General features: G+C 36.8%; 1 protein-coding gene across 2 annotated transcripts in view; it reads left to right on the top strand.

The window, feature by feature from the left end:
- The window catches only part of LOC132172117 (ABC transporter C family member 2), a 34,350-nt gene extending 17,733 nt beyond the window's left edge, over nucleotides 1-16,617 (top strand). For both annotated transcript variants that reach the window (XM_059583567.2, XM_059583568.2), the window contains exons 14-28: nucleotides 727-833; nucleotides 923-1,016; nucleotides 1,889-2,056; nucleotides 3,677-3,817; nucleotides 4,404-4,604; nucleotides 4,835-4,933; nucleotides 5,036-5,188; nucleotides 9,210-9,598; nucleotides 10,532-10,712; nucleotides 10,933-11,256; nucleotides 12,604-13,360; nucleotides 14,065-14,186; nucleotides 14,927-15,172; nucleotides 15,383-15,809; nucleotides 16,191-16,617. In XM_059583567.2, the coding sequence (XP_059439550.2) occupies nucleotides 727-833; nucleotides 923-1,016; nucleotides 1,889-2,056; nucleotides 3,677-3,817; nucleotides 4,404-4,604; nucleotides 4,835-4,933; nucleotides 5,036-5,188; nucleotides 9,210-9,598; nucleotides 10,532-10,712; nucleotides 10,933-11,256; nucleotides 12,604-13,360; nucleotides 14,065-14,186; nucleotides 14,927-15,172; nucleotides 15,383-15,809; nucleotides 16,191-16,288 (3,507 nt within the window). In that variant the 3' untranslated portion in view covers nucleotides 16,289-16,617. The remainder of the gene's footprint in view (nucleotides 1-726; nucleotides 834-922; nucleotides 1,017-1,888; nucleotides 2,057-3,676; nucleotides 3,818-4,403; nucleotides 4,605-4,834; nucleotides 4,934-5,035; nucleotides 5,189-9,209; nucleotides 9,599-10,531; nucleotides 10,713-10,932; nucleotides 11,257-12,603; nucleotides 13,361-14,064; nucleotides 14,187-14,926; nucleotides 15,173-15,382; nucleotides 15,810-16,190) is intronic.
- The last annotated feature ends 1,006 nt before the right edge of the window (nucleotides 16,618-17,623 follow it).

Genomic DNA, 17,623 nt, shown 5'->3' with positions numbered 1-17,623 from the left:
GGAAATAAGCCATGCACCGGTTGTGTAAATGATATCTTGTATTACAACTTTTAGTTTGTGTATATTGAGACTCTTCTCAAATTGTCTCAAATGGAAAAATCGGTTTTAAAAGTTTTTTTTATTTTTATTTTTATAAGTAATAAAGATTTTATTAAAAACCTATCAAAAAAAAAAAAAAAAGATTTTATTAAAAAGTGAAGGCTCCCCTAAGTACACATGCAGTATACACAAGAAACACCTACAAAAACCCAAAGAAAACAGCAGAAACCACAAAACCTGAAAAGCCCTCAAACCTGACAAGCACACCAACTTCACAAAATGCAAAAGCCCTCTGACCCGAAACCCACATGAAGCACTCAATGCTACAGCACATAACCCTGTATACTAGGGTTGTTGATTGTTATTGGAAAGATATTGTGTTTGATTGTCTCAAATATTTGCTTCTTTTTATAACTTCTGTGATATTCTATCATCAAATTTGTAAAACTTTCACTTTAAGGGCAGTAGATCATGTCAGTGTTGCTTGTTGGGTCTAAAAATCTTGGTGGTAGGTAATCCAAAGTCTATTAATCTGACTCTACTTACTGAATCAAATTTATAGTTATTTATTTTGGTCGTTGTGTTGATTGTATTATGGCTCTATTTTGTTTCACATGTCTGCATCTGACATTAATTATTTAGTGAAATGGACCGTCCATAATCTTTTCAGTTATTTTGTGGGAACAGACGCTTGTGATAAGCAAAATGCAGAAATTGTCTAAGGAGGGGTTACAACGTACAGACAAGAGAATCGGTCTCATGAATGAAATATTGGCTGCCATGGACACTGTGAAGTATGATTTATTTTTAGTACAGTTTTTGTGACCTTTTGTGTGATATAGGCATTTTAATAATTTTGATTGTCTATGCTGAAATGGTACAGATGTTATGCATGGGAGAGTAGTTTCCAATCTAAAGTACAAAGTGTTCGGACTGATGAATTGTCTTGGTTCCGTAAAGCATCTCTACTAGGAGCGGTATGTCATATGACATGTTCAATAATTACTGTTTTTTTTACTATTACAATAATTAAAAAATGTATTAATATGTTCTTCTCCAGTCTTATCTTAGATACACTTTATGTATTATAGGTGATTGATTTATTTTTCTATTTAAGAAGAATAACTACTTGGCCACTTGGTAATTATAGAACTGTAGTCATTTCTTCCTGTTGCATGGACAAGTCACACATAGTCTTGCCTAGCCCAAAAAAAAGTAAACAAATTGATTACATACATGCTCATGGTCACCTGGATTTCTTCTCCTACAATTTTGACACAGGTCAAGATTTGGGGGAAATATATATATATATATATTTTTTTCCATTGGTACTGTTCACAGTACTGTAGCCATGGCTAGAGGTCCGTCTCTGAAATCGATATGAAGGGCCTGAAAATTAAGCTTGAATGCAGACTAAATAAATCACCATTTTGTGTTGGCGTTGAGATGGGAGTCTTATCAAGCATATGTGACCATTTTCCTGAATAGAAAAGAAAACAAAAAGAAAAAAAGAAGTGTAGGGTCCTTGTTTCATAACCAGAGCTGTTAATAGTGTGTAGTGCTTAGTTCAGATAATAACTGATCACTAACTATGACCTCCCCTTCTTTTTTTTTTGCAGTTTTTTCGTGTCTTTTAACATATGAATATTTTGTTATGTTTGACGAGACTGGTCCATCTGTTATGTACCCCTAATATTTGGGCTTGTGATTGGCAAGTTTTATGTTAACATGAGCTGTTAATTAGCTTTATAGTATTCTACTTGGGTTTTCTCTATGAATGATGTTAAAATCTTGGGACCATGGCCATGCTATCTTTTTCGTTTTCCTAACTCTTTCCCTTGTTTTGCAGTGCAATGGATTTATACTAAATAGCATACCAGTTGTGGTTACTGTGATTTCATTTGGAATGTTCACTTTGCTTGGGGGTGATCTGACACCTGCGAGAGCATTTACTTCCCTTTCTCTGTTCGCAGTGCTTCGCTTCCCCTTATTCATGCTCCCTAATATAATAACTCAGGTTCTGTCTTCTTCACCTTGGTCACATATCTCACATACTACTCGAATATTTTTGTACGTTGCTTTCATGTGTAGGTAGGATAGATAATAATGGCCGTCATTTGTCTGCTTACACATTTTCTGCTCCTTGTCCCTTAATCTGAGTAGTGATGTGTATTGCTCAAGTAATTTAATATTGTATTAGAGCCAAAGGTCGTGGATGAGAATTCAAGATCTTTGGCTCTAATACTATGTTAAATCACTACTTGGCCAAAAAGCTTAAGCTTATAAGAAGAGGCAAATTTAATCATTTAATCAAAACTTTAACACCCCTCTTCTTTCTCCCTCTTTGCCCTAGCTTTTTCCCTCTTTCTCTCATCTTCCCCTTTCTCTTCTTGACTTCTCTCTTTCTAGCTTCTTTCGCTCTCCTCTTTTAACTTCTTTCTCCTTTCTTTGACCTAATTTTACTGTGTGATTTTTGTGATTATTTTGTCCCGCATCAGAAGGAGATATGTGGCCTTGGCAGCTATCACCACCTCTTCTTCTACTATTTCAAATTCTTCTCTCTATCTTTCTCGCCACAACCCCCCCCCCCCCCCCCCCCCCCCCTTTCTCCCAACCTATGCAACCCTCTATTTTGTACTGTTTCTCCATTGAATATTCCTTTTAGAACGACTGTTGTTATTGCTATTGTGACATATCTTTTGTAACATCACCTTTTCTACTAAATGTAATCTTCAGCTTCTCTTCTATGAATAAGGATCACATGGAAATATTTTGGCCTCCACTATTTTGTGTCACTGCCATCAAATCTTGCTGATTTCCTTCTAACAATTTTCTAACAATTTTTCATCCTCTTGGACCTTTTGATTTTGCTAACCAATAATGCTGCTTCAAGGGAACCCCTCCTACCACTTAATTGTCTCAATATCACTAAAGCCCTGCATCCCAATGAGGCGGCAGTGAGATATCCCTTTTGGTTGTCATTTACAATAAGGATCTATTTATCTGTTTATCTCTATATAAACAAGGGCATTGTATTCATATCCTATATACTGCCTTTTAGCCATCTAAATAAGGAAGCTTGTGTGAGAGGCAAGTTTGACTTAACTATTATATGTTTTCACTAGATTCTAATTGTAATTTGGTGGATGGAATTTCAAATATAAGAATTTCATATGACTTACACTATCCTACACTTCAATTAAAAATTCTTATATATCATATATTTCGACATAGCATTTTACCAATGAGTCCAGCTCAAGTGGCATCTTCTCCCTATTAGAAAAGGGTGGAGAGCGTGGTTGCAGGTTAAAGACCCACTAGGAATTTGTATAACTTTCCATAAAAAAATTGCGTTAAATAAATTTATGGAAGTTTCTTCTTCAGCAATTTACTTAAAACTGCTCTTGATCCTTTTTTGTTTTCTTTTTTCTAGTTAGGCGTTTCTCCTGTATACTTCCTGTGTATATGAGTTGCGCCTTTGCGCTTTTTTAATACATTTGCGTTTACTTATTAAAAGAAAAACGACTTACTTAAACTGGTTGTGTTGTTTTTCCTACTTATAATGCTGCCTTGGTTTGGCAGATGATTAATACCAATGTATTGTTTCCTTGCTTCTAATGCTGCCTTAGTTTGGCAGGTGGTTAATGCAAATGTATCCTTAAAGCGACTTGAGGAGCTACTCTTAGCTGAAGAAAGAATTCTTCTACCAAACCCACCTCTTGATCCAGGACTACCAGCTATCTCAATCAAGAATGGATACTTTTCTTGGGATTCTAAGGTCTATTTTTAATGTAATTGCTTTTATCTGTTATTGTTCATGCATACATTCTCACACATAAGCATGCCAATTTACTACCATGATATGTATGTTTCTGATTTATCCTCGAAGTCTATTTCTCTCTTATGATTCTCAGTTGGTTTTATTTTTTATGAACCTTTGAAATAATTCATGCTACTATAATGATTGCATTTAAGAAAAACTGGTACTCAGATGTTCAACTTCCTTTTTTTCCTTGAGCTCCCAGGTTAAAAGAATATTTTGAATCCTTTCAGCAAAATGGTGGGTAGTTATTGATAGATGGACACTTCAAAATGTTCCCAATTAGAGAATATTATAACATGAAATAAGTAGGGTAAAAAGCGTGCTTTCTGATAGCACTATGGTACAAGGACAAATCCCATGTTAATCGTTTTTGTGCATTTGTGCTAATACCATTTGTTTTCTTGATAGTTGCTTGCTTGTATGATAGCTCTATGTTGTCTTGTACTTGGTGAGAATTTGAGTACTGGAAGCTTTCTAGGGTTGCTTCTTTTTCCTGAAAACTTGCAGCCCTTGAGTTTTTTAATTTTTATTTTTTCCTCAGGCAGAGACGCCCACATTGTCAAATATCAATTTGGATATACCTGTTGGTAGCTTAGTTGCAATTGTTGGCAGTACTGGAGAAGGGAAGACATCACTTGTTTCTGCAATGCTTGGGGAGCTTCCTCCAGTCTTAGATACCAGTGTTGTTATGAGAGGAGCAGCTGCTTATGTTCCACAAGTTTCATGGATTTTCAATGCAACTGTAAGTTGCAGAAAGCTTATATTTTATAGTATAGTCTAAAATAAATATATGAAATTGCAAAACTTAATTAGCTTCCTGTCAATCTTACAAACCTTTCTATTGATAATTCTGTTTATTGCTTAAACTAAAATGCTTTGGGCTGCTTTGATGGATAAGTTTGGCTCAAGTGGTCTTTCTTGGTATTGTTTGAATTTGGTGACCTTCATAGTTTTTTCTTTTTAACTTCACAGGTGCGTGATAACATTTTATTTGGATCTGCTTTTCAATCAGCAAGATACCAGAAGGCAATTGATGTGACTGCATTGCGGCATGACCTTGACCTACTACCTGTAAGGGTTTCACAATGTCCTATAATGGAAGTGCATTTTAAGGAGTTTCTCATACAGTCACATATTATTTAACTGTTGTAACCTGTCTTGCTTAATAAATAGGGAGGTGATCTTACTGAGATTGGTGAGAGAGGGGTCAATATTAGTGGTGGGCAAAAACAAAGAGTGTCTATGGCCAGAGCTGTGTACTCTAATTCTGACGTATACATTTTTGATGACCCCTTAAGCGCTCTGGATGCTCATGTGGCTCGACAGGTAACTGTTCATGTTAGGCAATTTTAATCTACTTAAAGACTTATGGTTCCATGTTGCTTCCACATTGTACTTCAAGCTATATGTGATACAATATAATCTATGGTCATTTTAAAATTGCGTGGAGCCTTATAATTTCATCTAAAAAGGTTTTGGCCTGGTTTGCAGTAATCAGGATTATAGATTGTATTTCTAAAATCTTCCTCTGGATTATATTTTAGATTGAACTGAACTACTTCTACATTGAAATAGAAGAGTTGATGCACACATACACATATTTCAAAATTCTGTCTTCCTCTTTAATTATGTCTATATATATATGCAAATTTGAGTGCCACTAAGTAAGCACTATTAAGTGAATGCCTATAGTGCTGAGGTGAGTAGAAGGAGGGGTTATTTTTGGAGAAGGTTTTGGGACTTAAATATGGGGATGTCTGGGTCAGAATAGTGCGTGGGGAAAAGTATTTTGGCTTTAGTACATAATAGGAAGTAGAATAGTTTGTTTTTGGTCATGATGTGTGTTATGGAAACTTTCCACCTTCAAGGAGACATTCGAGAATTATTTAGGTTAGCAGAAGGCAAGCATGTGTCTCATATTCTTTTTTCTGATAAATAATGTATATTCAATGAAAGCGCTGATGGGGGTAATCTAAGTACATAAGAAGCATACAATAGAACTCCTAACCTTTAGAATTTTTTTTTGATAAGTAAAGATATATAGATAAGAGCGCAGAGGGGCGCAACCCTAGTACACCGGGAGTATACAAGAGAGCGACTAAGAGGGAGAGAAAGAAGAAGAGAACATAAAAAAAAAATGTTGAAAGCTGATTACTATAGGCGCTAGCCAACTAGCAGTCCAAGAGAAAAGAGTGTACAAGAAAAAATGAATAAGGTCCTCTATATTCCTAGAGGAGTCCTCAAAACATCTAGCATTTCTCTCGTTCCAAATGCTCCACATAAGGCATAGACGAACCATCTTCCATACAACGGCGCTGCTGGTTTTACCACCCGACCACCAAGAAGCAAACAACTCCTTAACGTTACCTGGCATAACCCAACACAAACCAAACCGAACGAAAATGGCATTCCACATGGTGCGCGCCACCCCACAGTGAAGAAAGAGATGATCAACAGACTCCCCATCTGATTCACACATGCAAGGATCTGATTCATTTCCTAACCTTTAGAAAATTACTTATAAAAGAAAGAACATAAAGCTAAAAACTTAGAAAAAGTATGCCATGCCACTCTCCATGTATATAGGATTTGTAGCATCAACTTCTTCAAATCGAGCAAACCATTCTCACACTCGTCAAAGCTTCGTGCATTCCGCTCTCGCCAAAGACACAACATCAAACACAATGGAGCCATCCTCCATATGTGCAATGCAAGACGATTTTCCAACTGTCCCCTCTAACTTCCCAACAACTTGCTCACCCTGCGAGGCATAACCTAAGCAACATCAAAAAGCTTCTTCAAGTTGAAGAAGCACATTCCACATCTCTATTGCAACCTCACCATGAAGGAATAAATGGTCGATAGACTCTCCACAATTTTTACACATACAAGACCACTCCAGCACAATAATATTCCTCTTATGTATTTTTTTTTTTTTTTTTGATAAGTAATGTTTATATATCAAAAGCGTAGAGGGGCGCAACCCTAGTACACAGGGGGTATACAAGGGAAACGATTAGCTAGAAGAAGAAAAAAGAACAAGAAAGTCAGGATAGCTAATAACTATAGGAGCAAGCCAAGCCGCTGTCCAGGTGTAAAGTGTAGGGAAAAAGAAGGCCGTGAGCTCCTCCAATGATCTCTCAGAATCCTCAAAGCATCTCTCGTTCCTTTCTAACCAAAGGCACCACATAATGCATAGAGGGACCATTTTCCAAACAACAGCACTCCTAGAGCGGCCTCTCATCCACCAACAAGCAAGCAGACCCGCCACCTTGCTAGGCATTACCCAAGACAACCCAAAACGACTGAATATGGCCTGCCATAAGGAACGAGCAGTCTCACAATGAATGAAAAGATGATCAATAGTCTCCCCACCAATTTTGCATAAGCAACATCTATTGATCACAATGATAGAGCCAAAGTTAAGATTTTTCCTAGAATTGCCATCCACACAAAGAGTGCCACTCTCAGGGGAGCCTTAACTTTCCAAATATTCTTGCAAGGAAAAGTGGACCATACAAGATTAGACAATACTTGATAGTAAGACTTCCTTTTTGATGGAACCGAACAAATTGTATCATCACCTCCATGCCTAACTTTTTGGGAGTACAACAGCTCAAAGAATCGAGAGACCACATCCACCTTCCAATCATGCACTAGTTGAATAAACAAAATATTCCAATGAGTGTTACTATTTTGGAACTGGATATTCTCCTCCACGCATGCATTCTTACCACATGCAATAGTGAACAACTCTGGGAAAAAGGACCTTCAAAGGTAGTTCCCCACACCACACATCATGCCAAAAGCAACACTATAGAACCATCTCCAACCTCATAACGCACATGATGCGCAAAACCTTCCCACCCCCTCCTTACACATTTCCACACTCCCACTCCATAGGCCCCCCCTACCTCCTTGGAACACCAATCACCCCTCATACTATCATATCTAATGTCCACTAACATCCTAGACAAAGCATCCCTTTTTGTAGCAAACCTCCACAACCACTTACCCAACAAGGCACGACTTTGCGCATCGGGAATCTTGAGTAACTGGCCAAGCCGCTAAAGTAGCTCAGCGGTCATAAATCCTGTCAGCAAAATAGGTCCTATAGAAAGTCCCTCTATTCCCAATCTCCAGAAAAAAATAATTAAATTGATCCGTTTATAATCCACCACATTAATGGATCTTCCAATTGGAATGATAATATAAGTGCATAAGTTATACTTATCAGAAAAAAAATATATAATTGCATAAGTTATTAGGAGTTCTGTGGTAAATATAAATAGAGTATACCACCTAATTATCTTATTTCCTTTATGAGCGTGTTAGTATTTAGCAAACTATATATTCAATTAGGTCAGGTATTTGGTGTATCATATATAAAAAAAAAAAAAAAAAAAAAAGTTTTGGTTTCTATCATAATTGGACTGTAGATATATCGATCTCTCTTTCCCTGCCCAAGCAACTATAGGATCTACTTTTATCAATGGATATACATACATACATACATACATACATACACACACACACGCACGCACGCGTGCACACACACACACACGTGTGTATGTATGTACTATGCATGTATTTTTTTGATTGTAATTTAAAATTTATCTTGGTATTTTTTTTTTTTTGATAAATAAGTATTCATTAAAAAGCGTAGAGGGGCGCAACCCTAATACACAGAAAGTATACAAAAACACACACCCCTTTAAAGATAAAAAGAAGAACACAATTCCACAAATTGATGCGTAGTAGAAGCTTGAGGAATGTTCAAGGCTCCCGCCCAAAGGAAAAACAATTTGAGAAATCTATTGCTAAGCTCCGCCGTTGTCATTTCCTTATCTTCAAAACATCGAGCATTCCTCTCCCTCCAAATAGTCCACATAAGGCACAAAGGAGCCATTCTCCACACCTCTATCACCATTTTATTACCTCTTTGGCCTTTCCAGCAATCTAGGAGGTCAATAACCCTACCATGCATGACCCAGTTCACATCAAAAAGGGAAAAAAGAACACTCCAAAGAGCACGTGCCACATCACAATGGATGCATGTATTTATGTATGTGTATATCTAAACTCACACACACATGTTTGTAATATGACTTTGGTACTGATTGGATGAGCATGTATTTGTTATGTATTTTCTTTTGTTTTTTTCTTGATATATTTATTTTGCTCATCTCTGGTATGTTGTGTATATCTTGTATTTTTTTTTTTTTTTTTTTCGCTTCCTTTTATTTTTCTGGACATTTGAAAATATTTGGCTTTTCAAATTTTTTAGTTGAACTGTTCTTTCATTTTATTTTATAGTGTTCTAACTTGCATTGATGATAATCTTCAGGTTTTCGATAAATGCATTAAGGGAGAACTAAGAGGAAGGACCAGAGTCCTTGTCACAAATCAGCTGCATTTTCTGTCACAGGTTGATAGAATCATTTTGGTCCATGAAGGGATGGTGAAAGAAGAGGGAACATTTGAGGAGCTCTCTGTTAACGGCGTACTGTTCCAAAAGCTAATGGAAAATGCGGGAAAGATGGAAGAATATGTGGAAGAAAAGGAAGAGGGTGATAACATTGATGATAAGACCTCCGCAAAACCTGTCGCCAATGGGTTGGTGAATGATTTTCCAAAGAATGCAAACGATACAAATAAACCAAAGGAAGGAAAATCTGTCCTTATCAAGCAGGAAGAACGGGAGACAGGTGTTGTTAGTTGGAATGTCTTGATGAGGTAACAAAATGTCGCCTTCATTTCTACTCTTTAGTTATAGAACTTCATGTGTAATTCTTAATTTTTAGAAAAATAAAAGTCAAATTTGGTCTGAGCATCGTAAAAGAAATGGACAAAATATATAATTTTACATTGGATATGTATTCTGTCTTGACCCTCGAGCATCCTTACAGATAATTAGAGATGATTTTAGGGTTGCATTTCCCTTAAAACAAGACAAACTGTAGCAAATATAGTTTTTTTATATAATAATTTTGGAAAGGAATTTTGATTCCAACTGTGGACTTAATGCTTGTCTCATTCAGAAGTGACAGCTGAAAGATGGTTGCAAAGTGTCTTTATTTATAAGTTTTTATCCTCTAAATCTGAACAGCATGCAAGTTACCTTTTCTGATAGGGCTTTTCCTTCCATACTCCAGATTGCATTGAATCTTTCATCCCTTAAAAAGTTATCCTTCCAACGGCTAATATCCTAAATTATTCAATCTAGTTAATATGGGTATGTCCAAAACATAGTATAAAAATGCAATCATCGGGAAGGGTCCATGATCTTTTAAGGAACCTCTGTCAAGGGGAAATCCCATATGAATTGGAAGCTAAAAATGATTTAGATAGAGTTTGAGAGACAAATTGAAGAAAATAGAGAGTTAAAGAGAAATGGGAAATGTAAGATGATTGAGATCAAGATATTGAAAAGAAAAAGAAAAGGAAAACAAGAATGATGGAGAATAAAGGTTGTATATCTTTCAGGATTGATTTGAATGTGTTTAATTATTGTAAAACATAATCTGAATGTCTGTTTTGACATTGACAATTTAGCTAATCCCAAATTTAGGTATGATGACTTTCAGCTAATCCTGTTCATAATGGCTCTTGTTTCTTTTTATTTTTACTTCTTTTGATTGCTGATTTTATTGAATTTTGTGGGCACAGGTATAAGGATGCATTAGGAGGCCTATGGGTGGTTGGTATACTCTTTTTATGCTATGTGATGAGTGAAGTTCTACGAGTTTCAAGTAGCACTTGGTTAAGCCATTGGACTGATCAAGGCACTTCGATTAAATACAGTCCTGGTTACTACAATCTGATATATGCAGCTCTATCATCTGGTCAGGTATGAGTACAGTTAAACGATAATTGGCTGAAAGTTTTTATTGTAAACTTTCCTATTTATTCATCTGCACACAAGCTCCCCTCCCTCCTGGTTGTTTAGGTGCTGTATTTCCTGCTATTTTGAGAAGTTGGATGTATAATGCATATTATAATTAGTGTGTGATTTGCTGGGAAAATCTTAACTTTAAATCTCTTTGCACACCATACCTATCTGGTTTCAGGTTTTGGTCACGTTGGTAAACTCTTATTGGTTGATCACTTCAAGTCTTAATGCTGCCAGAAGGTTGCATGAGGCCATGCTTAAGGCCATACTAAGAGCTCCAATGGTCTTCTTCCACACCAATCCACTTGGACGGATCATCAACAGATTTGCAAAGGATCTAGGGGACATTGATCGGAGTGTTGCTCCATTTGTAAATATGTTTCTTGGCCAAGTATCACAGCTTCTTTCTACTTTCATCTTGATAGGAATTGTGAGCACAATGTCTTTATGGGCCATAATGCCACTTTTGGTTTTGTTTTATGCGGCCTACCTATACTATCAGGTATGTCAAAGCTTATCTTCCTGTTCTTCATGCCCTTCATTTTTATGGGAATCAAAAGTTGTATTAATTAATATATGGAGCTATAGATCAGATTCATGTTGCATAAATTAAGAAAATTTTACTGAAGTCCAAGGAAAGTTTTTTATTGGCTACAGAAAATAATGACTGGCGCAAATGTTTCTTCGATTCTATCTTTTAGAATAGTTTCTTTATCTTAAATGTAAGTGGGGGTAAAGGTGAATTTGACCCACGCTCTATTCACTTTTCCTGTATTACATTCAGATGAACTCAACAATACCAATCAAATTTGGTTGGTGGTGGAGAACCTTTTTCTCGCATTCTGCTCCATATTTGGTCACATCAATACTTTCTCATTCCCTCAGTTAACTTCTTTGAAGCTTTCCTTGTGTCATTGTAAGTCCAACATGTGGCAATCACTTTGTGTTGCTGGTTCAGCCATTGGTTTTCCGTTGCACATGACGAACCCATCTCAGCTGTTGTTCTCTAATGTTGCCTTTATTTTGGTGCTGTATCTCAGTCATCTTACATTTCCCATTGTTTCACTGTAAAGTGCATATACCATAGCTATAAGTTATTCTTTTTGGGGAAAATACAATTACCGCCTATGAACTACCAGGCCATTTGCAAATAGCCACTGAACTACTATTTGTGACATGTGGCTCCCTCAAACTATCATTTCTTTTCAATTTGCACCCTCCATTAGTGTTTGAAGTTAAAAATGGATTGATATTTGCGCATGTGACTTGCACATGCAAATTTTTTACTTAAAAGGTCCATTTTACCCTTCAACCAAAGAAAACATAGTAAAAAAAAGGTTGACCCTCTCCCTCTCTCTCTCTCTGGTCTAAATTTTTATTATATATATATATATATTGTTACTTGGATGTCAAATGCAACATTGTAACTCCTAAAACCGTAGTATTTTGGGTATTTTAAATAAATTTATCACATAACACTTATTTTAGTGATTTTGTAGTTTTCCAAAAGTTCGTATTAAGTTGGACTGACTCTCTCTCTCTCTCTCGATCAAAACTGTAAGAGTGGGCTAGAGAATGTGAGGCAGAAATCCCCCTCCACAAATCCCTACCTTCCCATGGTGGAGTCCATAACTCTTCCCCTTCTCTCCCTCTCTCTCCCCCATTGAGGGAGAGGAACCACTTGGCTAGAAAAACTGGTGGTAATTTGGAGTCCCTCGCAAACCTTGATAAATTGGATTAGATTTCTGAGTCCTTGGCTCTTGATACATATTTCAACTGTTGAGCATTATTTTATTTTTATGGAGCATAATAGGTGTTTTTTAACATGAGCATCTTTTTGTTTCTTTAGAGCACAGCACGTGAAGTAAAGCGCTTAGACTCCATCAGCAGATCTCCTGTTTATGCACAATTTGGAGAAGCGCTGAATGGTCTATCAACCATTCGTGCATACAAAGCTTATGATCGGATGGCAGACATCAATGGAAAATCTGTGGACAACAATATTAGATTTACCCTTGTGAACATGAGTGGAAACCGCTGGCTCGGAATCCGTTTGGAAACATTGGGAGGCCTCATGATATGGTTTACAGCAACCTTTGCTGTTATGCAGAATGGGAGGGCCGAAAACCAGCAGGCATTTGCCTCCACCATGGGTCTTCTTCTTAGTTATGCTTTAAACATTACAAATCTGCTGACTGCTGTACTAAGACTTGCAAGTCTGGCTGAGAATAGTTTAAATGCAGTTGAGCGGGTTGGCACATATATAGACTTGCCTTCAGAAGCTCCACTTGTTATCGAGAGCAACCGGCCCCCTCCTGGATGGCCTTCATCAGGATCTATCAAGTTTGACGATGTTGTCCTCCGTTATAGGCCTGAACTTCCTCCTGTCCTGCATGGGTTATCTTTCACAATTTCTCCAACTGACAAGGTGGGAATTGTTGGAAGGACCGGGGCAGGGAAATCTAGCATGATCAATGCCTTATTTCGTATCGTAGAGCTGGAAAGAGGAAGGATCTTAATTGATGATTATGACATTGCAAAGTTTGGACTGAATGATCTACGTAAAGTTCTTGGAATCATACCACAGTCGCCAGTTCTCTTTTCAGGTACACTCACCACAATATTTCTTTAAATTGGGATGACAGCTTAGTTGCAATTGGCTCTTCCACGTTTATTGACTTCACATGGTTTTCTCTTATTCTTATTTGGAATTGCACAAACAAAATGAAACTCATTAAGGAAGCTGGAGTTTCTCTTATTCTTATTCTTGGGCAATAAGGAAGCTTGAGTTTCTATGACTACACTCATTAAGTGACTTGGTGTGTGTTTAGTAAAGTTTTTGAAAAGGTGAAAATTGAGAAGTGTTTTTGGTGGGGGCCAGATTTGAAAAATGTTGTCTATGGGTCCATAGAAGAAAACTCGTTTGGTAAAATGAAAAGTCTTCTAAAAAGCAAAAGGGCTTCTTTCTTGGTTTGGCCTTGGTTTTAAGCTTCCAAAGAGGATGCTTCATACCTAACCATGATATAGATGCGGCATTAATGGGTTTAAGTCCGACTCATTAATCAGCATACTTTTGGGCTATTTATATTTCATTTGTTTAAATTTACTCATTGTGTCATGGATTCCTCCAAGTTTCAACTGTACCATAGTTGAGATACGTATGACACAGTTATCAATTATAGGAGGCTATATTTTTATTTTACTTATAGGAGATAGGAGTCTTTACTTTCCTAGTTGGTTGTTATAATTAATTACAATACATGAATGAAGTCTGCTTTATTCTAATCTTGAATTTAATTTCACTGCTTAGGGTCTGTGAGATTTAATCTTGATCCTTTCAATGAACACAATGAAGCTGACCTTTGGGAGGCATTGGAGAGGGCACATTTGAAAGATGTCATCAGGAGGAATTCTTTTGGTCTTGATGCTGAGGTGAATTTTAATTTTTCTTTGCTACATGATTTGGGTTGATGGATGAAACACTCTGCCGTAAGCAGTCAATTCTGAATGATTTAGTTGTTTGATAAGTTTAACCCCCTCCCCCTCCCTTTCCCAGCGATAGATTGTCTTATTATAGCATTTGATTGAAATAGCCTCAAATCTATTAGAGGCATTACTATAATTATCAACAGAAGTCCCTTATAATTATCAACAGCAGTCCATGTAATTGAGCCCCCCACGCTTACAACCATGACCTTACTTGTCTTTTTTAATATTTAAAGCAAAATGTAACTGTTAGATGAGAGTGATAATGACTTATTAATTAGATTTTGTTGTATTTTTTGTGACTGTGAACTGTTAGCAAAATGTCCCTTGTATTTTTTGTAATAATAACTTATTAATTAGATTCTTTTGGTCTGGATGCTGAGTAAATGCTCCTTCCTTTTTTTTTTTTTTTTTTTTTTTTTTTTTGACTAGATGAATTGGGTTGATGGGTGAAATGCTCTACATCATAAAATTGTCCATTCTGGATGATTTTGTTGTTTGATAAGTTTATCCCCTCCCCACTCCCCTGCCAACAATAGGTTGTCTTTTGGTATTTTCATTTTCTCAAAATAGCCTTGAATCTGTTATGAGACATTGCTATATTATCAACAGAAGTACCTTATGTTACTTTGCTTCTTAATAATTTCAAGTAAAATGGGACTGTTAACTGCTTGTATTCTGTGAAGGTTTCGGAAGCAGGGGAAAATTTCAGTGTTGGACAGAGGCAACTATTAAGTCTTGCTCGAGCCCTGTTGCGGAGATCGAAAATACTGGTTCTTGATGAGGCTACTGCAGCTGTTGATGTTAGAACTGATGCTCTTATTCAGAAAACTATTCGAGAAGAATTTAAATCATGTACAATGCTTATTATTGCTCATCGACTTAATACCATAATCGACTGTGATAGGATCCTTCTGCTTGATGCTGGTCAGGTATGCCTTCAATGTTTAGGGCTTTTGCAGCTCTTTTGTTTTTTCTTCTTCTGTTGTTATGTTCTTTTTTGCTGCTTTTGTATAAGATGAATAACGTTTTTGTATGACAACTGCAAGTTTGAATGAGTTGTTAAACTTGAGAATCCAGACAGATTTTTAATTTCGTTTTCTTTTTTCTTGGTTGACATGAAATTTCTGTGGCTTTACCAGGTTCTAGAATATAATTCCCCAGAGGAATTGCTGTCAAATGAAGATAGTGCTTTCTCTAAGATGGTTCAAAGTACAGGGGCTGCAAATGCACAGTACTTACGCAGCTTAGTACACGGAGGGGAAGGAGAAAACGAGTCGGTAAGAGGTGAGAACAAGCAGGTAGATGGACGGAGGAGATGGCTAGCCTCTTCCCGATGGGCTGCTGCTACCCAGTTTGCCCTTGCTGTTAGTCTAACCTCATCACAGAATGATCTTCAACGTCTGGAAATAGAAGATGAGAACAGTATCCTCAAGAAAACAAAGGATGCAGTAATAACCCTACGGGGAGTTTTGGAAGGAAAGCATGACAAAGTAATTGAAGAGTCGCTTGATCAATACCAGATCTCTAGAGATGGATGGTGGTCATCTCTTTACAAGATGGTTGAAGGTACAGTTGAATTCACTGGTTGCATCATCCTTTTACACATTTAACTCGATATCCATATTCATGAATCATGCACGTTTTTGTAATATCAATGCATTTTGTAGATTTGGATTTTATTTTATTGGAGTTTGATGGTCCTGCATGACTGGTAGATAAACTTGTTTCTAGATCCAGAACGGCAGGCAATATTTGTTGGTTACATAAATAGGGTGCCAATAATACTTGCCATCAGAATTTCTTGAACCTCCGCCAAGAAAAAAAAAATCCGAATTTCTTGGAAACACCTTATACATTCCTATTCATATTAAATTTCCAGTTCATTCATGTTTTCATTGTTTAGCAAGTCTCAACTCCATCTAATATTTTTCTTTCCCTCATTTCCAGGCCTTGCTACGATGAGCCGGTTAGCTCGAAACAGGCTTCAACGATCGGAATATGATTTTGACGACAGAGCTATTGACTGGGATCATGTTCAAATGTAGGCACAATGTCTGTTTTAGTTAACAGGCTTCATAGCTTTCTCCGACGCCGACACATTCACACGCATTTGTGACTGCAACCACTGTATTTTTTTGTCAAGCATCTTCAAAAATCTCCAAAGGATGAAGAAGATGCATGGGAGAGAATTGCATGGCACAATAAGGCACACTATGTAAAATTTGCCCTTCAGTTTCTGACTTTATATACAGTATAGAAAGGTTGATTTGATGAGTTTGGATTGCCTTTTTCTATCATGTAATGTTGGACTGTAAAGGAAATTATTGAACTGATTTATTCAAAATGAGCCATGAACAGTTTTTTCTGCTTGTAACTGCAATGTGAAGTGCACAAATTATGACCATGAGTGTATGTATACAATAAGCTAGTTTGCAAGAGGTAGCTCAATTGGTTGGGGACCACGTCTGGTCTTCAGTTTGAATCCTTCTCCACCCTTTTGTGTGGACATGTCAAAAAAAAGCAAGCTATTCTCGTCAGGTGGTGGGTGACATGGATCAAATGCCATTATCATCTTGAATTCCAATTCCTTGGTACCCAATGGAGGATTGGATTTTTCCATCATTTTGCACTAGTCAAAACTATGGAGTTGAAAATTAATCATGTTTGTTGAGTGGCCAATTGGTGTCTCATATGTAGGGTTGATAATTTTGACACAACCCGCGAATTGGACATGAACTTAACACAAAACTAACGGGTTAAGGATGAGAGATTTAACCATTTAAGTAAATGTGTCAAGTTACAACTAACCTTTATAGTTTTGTACGCATGTCTCTACACAATCCGAATACAATATGCAACATTTAAGACTGACAATTTTTGACACGAACCTAACAATAAATTAGCGAGTTATTGTTTTCAAGGGATAGCTCAATTGGCTGGAGATCAATCTTCATGAAGCGGAGGTCACTAGTTCGAATTTTCATTCTCCCTCTTGTGTGGACATGTCAAAAAAAAAAAAAAAAAATAGCGAGTTATTATTGAAGGGTTTGATCCATTTAATTAAATAAGTCAGATTACTATAGACCTAGGGTTGTAATTGTAATCGAGTCGATCCGAGTCGAGTTTTTAGATTTCAAGATTGACTCGTTTACAAAAATGCTTATTCGAGCCGAGCTATAAAATGTGTGTTCAAGTTCGAATCGTTTAAAATTGAGTTAAACTGAATGAGTTGTCAAACGGGCTGATTTATTTTGAACAAATTGCTTTCCCTTATCAAATGAGGTGAGAAGGCAATTTCTGTCCTATTTTGTTCTGGACCTTTTCAAAAGAATCCCCACGGGTATCAAGCAGTCCCTTTCAGCCTGGTCTACAGTCTTTGC

Source organism: Corylus avellana, chromosome 1 (assembly GCF_965113065.1).
Source record: "Corylus avellana chromosome 1, dhCorAvel1.hap1.2, whole genome shotgun sequence".
In the NCBI taxonomy this organism is placed as follows: domain Eukaryota; kingdom Viridiplantae; phylum Streptophyta; class Magnoliopsida; order Fagales; family Betulaceae; genus Corylus; species Corylus avellana.
Note: the sequence above shows the minus strand (reverse complement) of the source record. Positions and strands in the feature narration are given on the sequence as shown.